This window comes from Lynx rufus, unplaced genomic scaffold (assembly GCF_022079265.1).
Source record: "Lynx rufus isolate CCGP_SWC_20201006 ecotype Redwood Valley unplaced genomic scaffold, mLynRuf1.p SCAF_7, whole genome shotgun sequence".
Taxonomy (NCBI): Eukaryota; Metazoa; Chordata; class Mammalia; order Carnivora; family Felidae; genus Lynx; species Lynx rufus.
This window is the reverse complement of record NW_025814889.1, coordinates 83490954-83501894: the sequence shown is the minus strand read 5'-3', so window position 1 is coordinate 83501894 and position 10941 is coordinate 83490954. Positions and strand designations below refer to the sequence as shown.

General features: G+C 55.6%; 1 protein-coding gene across 1 annotated transcript in view; it reads right to left on the bottom strand.

The window, feature by feature from the left end:
* LRP1 (LDL receptor related protein 1) overlaps window positions 1-10049 on the bottom strand; it is an 82105-nt gene extending 72056 nt beyond the window's left edge. The window contains exons 1-2 of the mRNA XM_047065069.1: window positions 9521-10049; window positions 862-984 (exon numbers count right to left, since the gene is read on the bottom strand). Coding sequence (XP_046921025.1) covers window positions 862-984; window positions 9521-9587 — 190 coding nt within the window. The 5' untranslated portion in view covers window positions 9588-10049. The remainder of the gene's footprint in view (window positions 1-861; window positions 985-9520) is intronic.
* Between the last annotated feature and the right edge of the window lie 892 nt (window positions 10050-10941).

Below are 10941 nucleotides of genomic sequence, written 5' to 3'. Positions count from 1 at the left end.
CTTGAAGACTATCCCCGACTCTACCCCTCGAGGGCAGGGTATGGGGAAAAGACAGAGAGAACGGGTGGCTCCCTTTCTGGCCCTAAAATTACTCCTGACCATTGTGGGTGAGGGTATAGGGAGAGGACAGGGAATAGAGCTGGAGCAGGATAAACCTGGGAGAGAGAACAGGGACAGACCTAGGAATGCAGGGTCTCCTAGACCCTGGCCCCGATTGGCCAAGCAGCGAGAGGCTGAAGGTGGAGACCCCAGGACTCTGCCAGCTGCCCAACACTCTGGGGTCCCGCCAGCAAATCCTCCACCCCCCCCCCCCCCCGGCAGGGTAAAGGCTGGGTGCGGACCTTTCTCCCAGTTTAAACAGCTGCCTCTGATTACACCACTTACTGGGGCAGGGGAAGGCGGGGGTGGCGGGAAACGCACAGGGGTGGGGCTTCTGGTACAGAGACTGAGTAAGAGCCAGTGGCCTTTGGCCTGGGAACCTGAGGACAGGAAGAGGACCCGGCAAGACCTGGGGGCACTTATTAAGAGTCAGAAGTCTCAGAGGTGGGGAGAAGAGGACTGAGCAAGAAGGGAAGGGAAGCTGGGCTCTCTCCTTCCAGCAAAGCTGTCAGCCCAGACAACAAAGTCTCTGGCAGGCTTGGGGGTACAGCCGCTAAAGGAGCAATCGGATGTGTCATTCTGAGCACATCATGCACCGTGCCGGGCACTTTGAAGAGGGGGAGAGAATAGTTTTAGCTGTGTCATGGACAAACAATCACAGAGCAAGGTCCACACCAGGCTAGAGATCAGTCGTCCTTATCCCAAATTTCCTGAGCCAAAAGGAAAAGGCGTTTAGGAGAAGGGATCAGAAAAAGTACTTACAAATCTCAGGGGCCTCATCGGATCCGTCCGGGCAGTCCCTCTCACCATCACACCGCCAGCCTTTGGAGATACAGGTGATCTGGTCTCTGCAGGCAAACTGTTTGGGGCTACAAGTCTTAGGGGCTAGGAGTAAGGAAAGAAAACAATAAAAGGTGGAGGGCAACTCTACGACCTTAAAGTCCCTAGAGCTCCTCCTCCTTCCCCAGCATCAGGCCCATCTGGCCCAGACTCTGAGCTACAGTCCAGGTACCCAGGGTGGCAGGCGGCTGTGGGATACTCCCGGAATACCGTGTACCTGTGGTGGGGGGGAGGCGAAGGATGCAGGAAACGTATCTTACAGCCTGCTCATCCACCCCAGATGCTGCCTGTCCAGTGTGCCTCTCCAGTTCTCAGGGTCAAAGCCCTTGCTGTTCTGCATTACTCTGGTCAGACACCAGCGGCCCCAGTTTTGTTGACCGAGAGTGATGGTGAAAGATCAGGACTTAGGCCTTTGACATTTTTTCTCTTTATCTTCCTTCCCTCCCCCTAGAAGCCGAGAGCCACTTTATTTATTTGTTTGTTTATTCACTTATTTATTTATTTATTTATTTTTGAGTGAGCTCTAAGCCCAATGTGGGGCTTGAACTCACAACCCTGAGATCAAGAATCCCACGCTCTTCCAATCAAGCCAGGCACCCTAAGGGCTGTTCTTTTCTAACCTCTTTGCTCAGTCCGCCCTCTGTGGCACTCCTGGTCCCTGAAACCCATCACCCTGCCCATCTCCAACTCCTAACCACCAGGCCCCAGAAAGGAAGTGGTGGGGGGTGCCCTCGGCACAGTGATGACTTAGAGACTGTATCAGCAGAAGTATAGGAGGGAAAGGCAAGGCAGGGTAGGGAGCCCTGCCTCCACCTCCATTCTCTAAAGACACGGCTCCCCTTGTTGGTTAAACCTCAAGGAGGGCTTTCAGTAGATGTCGTCTGAGATAAAAGGCACAGAAGACAGCTCAGGATGCCACAACTGAAGAGCCGCAGCAGAAGGGTGACTGGGAGCTGGTTTCAGGCCAGTTAACCTGTGGAGTTACTACATCCAGGACCTCTTTGCCCTGTCCTTCACCCCCTCTTCACCTTCCTCTGCTCCCACCTAGATTTCTTGCCTCATTCTCCAAGGAGGAATTAAGAATGGTAACACTAACTCTTACTGTGGGCTCAGTATGCATGGGAACTGTAGTCAACCCATTCTTTCCATGTATCATCTCATTTAATCCTCTCCACAATATGACAAAATAGGTAGTGCTACTAATACCATCATTCATAGATGAGGAAGCCAAGCCCCAGAAAAGGTGGGGTCACATAGCAGGCAAGTGACCAAACCCGGACTCAAACCAGTTGAGCCAACGCTAAGCTTTTAGCCAGGGCAGTCCGCATCAGCCTCCCAGCTCCCACGGAGACATCCTCAGGAGCTTTTCCTTCCAACCCCGTCACCATGTCCTCCATGGGAAGAAAAGTCCCCTGCTCTCCCTCATCCCCACCCAGGGCTGGGTTCCCAGTCTCCCAGCCCATCATCACCTTTTCCTTGGCCTGTTGTAAATTCCATCTCTATTCAGCTGGCATGCACTGAAGACCAGCCTGGGGTGCCAAGGAGGAGTGAGATGCCCCCTTGGGAGCCCTAGTCCCCCTGGGAAGACAGCTGTACACAACTAACTCAAATGCAGGGCAGAATGAGCTCAGGGCTGAGACAGAGTATAAATAAAGTATGTCAGGGCTCTGAGCAGGAAGGGATAGAGTCTGAGGAGGGCCACACGGAGACGATGTCCTCCCTCCCTAACCCCCATCTCTGGCAGAAGGGACTGCACCCAGGCCCCTGGCCAGGATGAGAGCCGAGTTCAGGAAACACATCAAGGATGGCCTGGCCAGGCTCCCCCACCCGCGGCGTCCCCCTCCCCTACCTCCCACCCTGAGCAGGGAATAAAGGCCCCTTGAGGAGGTGGATAATGCTGAGTTCATTGCCCCACTGGGCCAGCTGTGAGGTCTTCCCGGGGAAACAGCCCGCCAGCCTAGTTAGCATGCCGGAGACCGGTCCTCTTCCCCTGGCCAGCCGAGACTGGCTGGGGGCGGGTAGAAAGGGCTGGAATGGGACTAGAGAGGCAGATGGGCCATTTGGAGCCCAGAAATGGCCCCCATGCCACCCCCACCCCTTCACATGGACTTAGTCCACGCCCCCACTCCTCCTCAAGGCAAAACTCACAGCCCCGTGAGGTCACTGGTTGGCCACTCCAACCTCCCCTCCACTCCGTGTCCCAGCCATGATCCCCCCTCCATTGGCCCTCACTTTGCACCCCCCCCAGCTGTCCCCACCCCCATTTTTGGCCTGAACTCGGCAGAGGAAACAGCAGCTGGCAAACTCGGAAAGCTGGAATGAGAGAGATTCACAAACCAGATGTGCTCTTGTGGAGGGGGGGAGTGGGGGATGGGGGAAGGAAAGGAAGAGGAGCACTCAGGGCCCCTGTCCCATCGCAGCACCTCTTCAGGCCCGGGGCGGAGGGACCTGGGGACGCTGCACTGCTCCCAAGGGACCAGGCAGCACAAGGATCTTGGAGAGATATGTGACAGCACTTCCTTCCTGTCAGGGATGGTGAAGAAAGCCCCAGGAATCTGGAGTTTGAAGGCTGAAGCCTGTCTTTGATTTCCTTCAGGGGGAGTGGGGAGAAAAGAAACAAATAACCTACTTTGGGGCAGTCTACATAGCCAAGAGAAGCCTCCCTCTGAGGTGGGAGGGAGCTGCAGTGGGGGTGGGGTAGGGCACTTGTAATCTGCTTAGAACTGCCAGCCAACCCCACTCCCCTCAGCTGAGCCTTCTGCATCTGACGCTAGCAGCCACAAAACCCATCTTTGTGGCCCGCCGCTAAGGTGAGGGAACAACATGGCCTAAGTTGGGGAGCAACCACTAGCCTCCTCTGCCTCCCACCCCTCATGAGAATTGGGGCTTCCTAATGACAGGAGCTAACTAACACTTTTCAACATGGTCACTACTCGTCAGCCACTGACCTGAAACACTTTGTTCATGTTAATTCATTTAGATCCTCAAAACCCTGGGAGGTGGGTACTGTTGCAATCTCCATTGTACGGACGAGGAAACTGAGGCACAGAGTGATGGGTAACTGAACAGGTGGTTTCCTCACTGACCATGAGGATGGAGCCAGATGAAAAAGGATGAAGAAAAGGAACTGGCAGGGAGAATATTTTGGTCCTCTGGCACTAGGAGTGGGGAAAGAGATTATAGGGGGTGGCAGTGACCTTCAGGGCTCCTCAGAGAGGAGGGGGAGGTGGAGGAGGCAGAGAGGGACAAGAACAGAACAGAGAGGGAAGACAGAGGAAGGAGAAGAAGGAGGAGAGGACTGGAGAGGGAGGAGAGTGAGTGAGGTTGCAGCAAGAACGCCGGGACACAGGGGCCGTCTGTTCTCAGCTTTGCCTGGAGATGAATGTGACCGCCATGCTAACTCTGGCCAACACCCCTGCCCCCCCCCCTCCAACCCAGGCACCCAGCCCAGCCATGGCCCCCAGGGCCACCAAGCTGGAGCCAGGACAGGAGGTGTAGGCTTGGGTGTGTGTCCAGACACAACACGGACCCCACTGCCCTGCTTGAGCCTTGGCTGTTGTCCTCTGTCCCATTCCGGGACCTTGGGGGTGGGGTGGGGAAGGAGGACGAGAGTGCCTGGCTAGAGAAGAGAGGATGACAGGAAAGGACAAACCCTGAGGGAGTCTTCTCCAGAAGAGGAGACCCATCCATTGATCCCCTTGGGAGCTCCCCTTGGGAGCAAGGGAGCTGCGACCTCAGATGGCGTGTCCTAAAGGACCAGGAGACTTGGGGCCAGGAAAGCATGAAGGGGACCCTTGAGGCCCTTTTCAAGAGCAGACACAGCAGAGGGAGAGATAGGCTGTGTTAGCAGGGGGATATTTTCTAAAGGGAACCACGTGAGATATCTAAAGGAACAGAAGAGCTGGGGGTGGCCAGGGGCTGGAGGGCAGAGCCTGCAGGAATCTAAACTTTCAAACATAGGGGGGTGGGGCAGCAGGGCCTCCCAGACCCAAACCGAGAGCTTTTCACTGAATTTTATGTATTTTGGGTGTTACCCGGTGGCTCCTTCCCGCAGCTCAGTGAGGCTCAGACACATTTTTGTCATTCCTGAGTCTGGGACTCTGCTTTTGCGGCCTGGACAGACGTACAGACGGGATGGCTTGGACTGCCAGGGGAGGGGAAGGGTCTCCCCCTCCATCCTGAGTCAATATTGACTCAGCAGGACATTAGCCTGACCAGTGACCTCCCCACCATCTTTTCCTTTCCCCACAAGCAAAATTCAACCCCTCAAATCCCCCCAGAGGTCATCATATCTCTCACCAGGCCTTTATAAGGCCTTTATAAGCCTACCCCCAACACACACGCATGGTTTATGCTCAGCAGAAGGAGAAGGTCTAAGCTCCTGACCTGTTCCCCACACCTTTCTCCAGTTCTCAGGTCATGAGGAAGTTCTGAGAGAAGTCTAACCTCCCCCCTTTCCTTCTGAAATATCTCCTTTCCCCTATTACTCAGCCCATAAAGGTATCAAGTTCCCTTCCTCCAGAAACATTCTCTCCAAAATCCATTCCTAAAAGTAGTGGAGGGGGAAAAAGAGAGAGAAATTTGGAGGAAAGTGAAAGGCGAACTGCAGAACTGGACATTCCGACTCTGACCTGGGAGGGGAAGAATAATTCCAAAATGGCGAGGTGGGACAGAGAGCATGTGGGAAAGCCCAGGAGAGATGCTCACTCCCACGGAGTTTTGAGATGCCCATCCCAGGCCGGGATGGAAGTGGATGGAGACAGGTAGAGACAAATCAAGCAATGGAGACTAAAAAAGATAGACAGAGAATGCCACAAAGGGTGGGCAACCAGACAGAGATGAACCAGGAGGATGAGAGACAAAGGTTCGGAGAGGCCAAGAGAGCACACACCAATGACAGCAGACAGAGGAAAAATAGACAGGGAGGGGTCTCAGCCCAGAGGCTGCCAAGATAATGGCACAGTTGTCTTAGGATGAACCCAAAAAACAACAAGCCCCCGAGACTCAGAGTAGGGTGGGGGCAGCATATATCCTGACTTATGGAGACAGAGTCCCTGCTGTAGCAGTTCTTTCCCAAGGAATACCCAGAACAAGGGTTATTGCCTCCCACAGAATAGGGAGTTAGGGGAAGAAGACTGGAGCTCTTCAACCAGAGAAGCCAAGGCCTCGGAGAGACTCTCATCTCCCCTGAGGGAGCAAGAGGGACAAACACCTCTCCCCCACCACTATCCCTCACCTCTTTCCTGGGGAGTTTTTACACTAGTGCCTGGGGCCACTGCACCGGAAGCACTCCAAAGCCAACTGCTTCCTTCTCCAAACAATGCAGGATCCTGCTAACTGGGCTGAAATCTGGGACTGAACACAGTGGGGTGGGACTAAGTTCTCCAAATGCTCACAGGGGCACCCAGCTCCACCAGGTCAAGGACCCTTTCATGGCCCCAATCAGCTGCACCCAGATTCCCCAAGGGTGGTGAGCTCTCCATACAGAGCCAGAAGGCTTGAATCCTGGAGAGTACACAGAGTGGGGGGATCCTGACAAGAGACTACTGAGGGGCAATATGCCCTAGGCTCGGGGTTCTGATGTGCAAAGGCGGAGACCGCAGCAGGAGGAAAGAAAGTTTGACTTGAGTAAAGAGGGGCTCCTTAAAGCATGGAGTCTTGAGGAGTTGGGCGGATTTGGACAGGATCTGGCTCTAGCCAGGACCCCAACTGACATCCTTAAGAGGTTCAGTGACAATGGAGAGGTTGGAGGCAAACAAAAAAACCAAAAACCAAAACAAACAACAACATATATATATGGGGGGGAGGAGAGAAAATGGAGGAAGGGGGAGCAAGATTGGAAGAAAAGAAGAAGCCTCTACCATCAAAATATTCCTCCAATCTCCAAATCGTTGTGCTAAACATCCCTGCTTTGAAAGACCAGGGGAAGGGGAGATGTTCAAGGATGGGGGTCTGACTGGGGAAAAAAGGAGTTTGGAAGTTTCTCTCAGAGAGCCAGGAGGCAAACACCTCAGCCTCATAACTCACTTCAACTGTCCAGCTTGTCTGATAACTGGTAATACAACTGGCTCAAGGGCGTGTGTGGAGAGGGGTGTGGAAAGAGGGAGGCAGTCGGCCTTCCCTGAGCCATAACTGCCTGGGGCTGCCCTCCCCACTACAAGATGTTCCTAAGCTCAGCAGGGTCCTCAATGACCCTTTTTTCCCATTCCCCACCTCATCCATTTCCTCATCCTCTCTGATAGCAAGTACACTCAATTCTGTTTACTAGTGGGGGTGACATGGCTCCCCAAAGAGAAGGGGACACTGGGGTGAGTTCAGGTGGAGCAGACGAGGCAGAGGAGGTGGGGAAGACTCCTAGGGCTGCTCCCCTAGAGGGAAAGCAGTAAGGCCTGCGATAGCAGCAGAAAGAAAGTTTAGACACAAAGTTAGGTATCTGGGGTCAAAAGGTTTCCTTCTTTGGAGAAAGAAGTCAGTGGGCCCAAGGCATGAGGGCAGGGGTAGAGATAAGAGAATCCTCTGGGCTGCCCTGGATAGCACTGGCCCTACAGGTCTGTACAATACCCCTTTCCCCCCCTTCAGAGTGGGGTAGAACCGATGATTCATATTTCCATTCCCAAGGTAAGAGTAGTAGAGTGTGTCTGGGGAAGGGTCCTCTTCCCAGGACTTTGGATACAGTTTGGTTTGAGCTGGGTTACAGATGTGGGCTTGGTGGAAATTTTAAGAAAGGGCAGGGAGACAGTTAAGGAGAACATGTCCAATCTCTCCCACTTCCACTCACCAGCAACTAACCTGTAGTGTGGCAAATAGAACCACCTTATAAGTCTGGGGGTGAAGCAATCTGGTGCTATCCTTGAATGGGATGGGGACTTTTCTGCTCTCCGAAGAGGCCCCTCTTGCTTCTTCCTAACTCCATCCTCCCATGATGCGAGGGTCTCTCTTTTTCTCTTAAAATTTTTTTTTCTATTCCCCCTAGAAGTCATGCGCCCAAACCTCTCTGCCTTAGTTTCCCCTCCCACCTCACAGGGTTGAGAAAAAGAGGAAAGAACATGTATAACAAGGAAGTCATGGGCTAGGGCTGCCTGTGAGGACTGGTCTAGAGAGAATATTCAAGAGAAAGCCTCTTTTCTCCTCTTGGGCAGATAACTGAGGTAGTGGCAGAGAAGGGAACAGACAGTCAACATAACTGGGAGCCACTGAAAATACTGTCTTTTGGGGGCACAGTTACTTCCCGACTCCCTAACCTCTCTTCTCTAACTGAAGCAAGCTGGGGGGAGGGGAGGAGAGGGAGAGACAATCTGGTTTCAGAGAAAAACTTTCCCAATCCTAACCTGGCAAAATTTAGAAGATGGAGGAGGGGTGCATGATGGTACTGGGTCCAGGTTTTTCCCTGGTTGGATGGACCAAAATGACGGGAAGGGATGAGATCCCACCCTCCTCAAATAGGGGCCCAGCCCAGCCCAACCCCATGATCCTAGCTCAAAGCTTGGGCAAGACTTGAACAAGTGACTCACAAGCAAGAGAAAAATAGCTGACATAGAGAGGGGAGAGGGGACACCCCATTTCCCCAAAAAGACTCTGTTCTAGCCCAAGCCTAACTGTAATATACAAAGTGTGTGTGTATGGGACAAAGGTGGAGAGAAATAAACACATTTCCTAAAGGAGCAGAGAATTGGGGGGTAGGGGCATAGCCATAACCCCCATCCAACCTCCAACTCTCCTTCCTGTCCAAACTGTGATCAAGCCAGAAGTCAGGGAGAAAGCAGCTTTTTTCCTCCCTCCCACCTCAGCATTCCAGGCCATTCTCCAGTCCCCTTCCCCAATGATGACATCTGACGTTTTTCATCTCAAAGCTCCCAGGAATTAAGAAGGAAAATTCAAAGTCACATAGCATCGCTGCCCCCCCCCACCCCCACCCAGCCCTATCCAGGCTACTGACAGAGGCCCTGAGAGGGGGAAGTGCCCGCTTAGGAACCCAGGCGGGTAGCCCGCTGGATCCTGGACCTAGGCCTCCAAGCTTGGACTCCCCAGGCCCAGATTCCACACCCAAGCAGGGGGCCTTCCCTGTGGCCTTCCCTCTTCCCACCCACAGCCTTCCCGGGCCTGCCTGCCCTCTGCCCAGCGGGGCAACCCTGACCCAGCTCCCCCTTCCAGATTCAGAGGCCACTGCAAAAGCCCCCCCACCCCTTTGCAGCCGTACATTGCAAATCCGGATTCCTTCACATTTCAGATGGGGGTGGGGGGGGGTGGAGGATGTAGGGGAGGCAGAGGCCCTCCCCAACCAGAGACAGGAGGAGAAGGCCTCTGGATCCCAGGATCAGAAAAAAGGGGAGCCCTTTTCTCTCTTCCTAGGCCTCTGGTCTTTGTTTGGGCTGGGGGGTCCCGGAAGCATCATTTGCCCTGGGCCCCCATCCTCCAAATCGGACCCCCATCCCCGCCCCCAGTCGGGCCGCTGCTGTGTCAGCTGGACTGGGATAACAAAAGGCACCCCCTCCCGCGTCTCCCTTCCCCATCTGAGCGCAGGAGTGGGGGCTGGGGAGTGGGTGTCCCCAGGGGTCCAAGGGGGCCGCGGAATCTCACTCACCGTCGATAGCGGCCGCGACGAGAGCTGAGAGCAGGGGCAGCAACAGCAGCAGCGGCGGGGTCAGCATGGTGTGGGCTGATGCAAGCAGCAGCCCCCTCCCCTCTGGTCCTGCTACTTCTTGCCGTCGCCCCCCCCAATTGGGGGGTCCCCCTTTTTCCTCCTTCTCCCCTCCTCCTCCTCTATTCTTATCCTATCCTTAAGCAAAGAGCATCAGGGGCGTGGGTGAAGAGGTAGAGTTCAGAGCCCCTTGGGGAGGGCCTGCTGTCGGGGGTGCGCCCGCCCCCTCCTCCCAAATCCAAACCCTTCACCCCCTGCTTTTCTCTTCTCCCCTCTTTCCCCCTCCCAGAGCGAAGCTCACAACCCCATCTCCGAGCCGCCTCCGGCTGCAAAAATGCACAATTGGGAGGAGGCGGGGTAGGGGGTGGGGGGCGTGGACCGGGTGGGGGAGCGTTTGGAAGGGGCCTGATGGAGCTCTGGGGGCTCCCCCGGTTTCCGCCTCCTCAGTGCACGGGCCTGGAGCTCGCACCACTGTTCCCCGGACTGAGGTGCCGCGACGGGGGGGCGAGGGGGGGAGAGGGAGGGGACCGGCAAAGGAGGGAGGGAGAGAAGGGGCGGGGAAAGAAAGGGGGGGGGGAGAAAGAGCTACGCGGCAATCCTGTGAGTGCGCATGCGCGGATTTGGCGCGCTGCCCTGGGGAGGGGGAGTCAGCGCAGCGACAGGATTTGGGTCTGGTCAGCGGTCCTAGAGTGGAGGTCTCCGGACCCCCGCTAGCCAGTCTGGGGCCTGGAGCGTCCTCTCCCCAGACTGGGCCTTCCCCCCTCCCCCGTGCTTCAGAGAGCTGAAGGGCCGAGGGGAGATTGGGCAGTGGGCGAGGAGAGCTGAGGGGCTTCTCTTTGAAACTCGGTGTCGTGTCCTAGGAGTTCAGGCTCCGTCTAGGGATCCAGGACCTGGGGTCCGGGCGGAGGCCCGATTTCCTCGGGAAACTCTGACTGTGCCTCTCCTGCCTGGAGTGGGGGGCAGGGGCCTCCAGTCCGCAAGGAAGATACGCGGAAAGGCTGAGGTTTGATTTGGAGACTTCGTAAAACAGAGACAGGGATTGGGGCCTTCGGAGAAGGGGGGCGGGGTGGGGGAGGGGCTGCGAGGGCCCGCCCCCACCTCGCCCCAGGGCTCAGAGTAAACAGGGACACCCGCGGGGACACGCCGGAGCTTGTCCGCCCGCGTAGGGCTGGGGATGGAGCCCACCTTAGTACCCGCCCCGCCCTGCTCGCCTGGCACCGGGCGCGGGAGGGGCAAGCCCTGGTTTGGAGGGAGGTGAGTCACCAACGGGTGGGGTTGAGGAAGGGCCACCCCCCTTCGCCCCAAGAGGTCTGGGTTCATTTATGTTTGGTTTGGTGTTTTGTTTTGTTTTTTATACCTTCTGG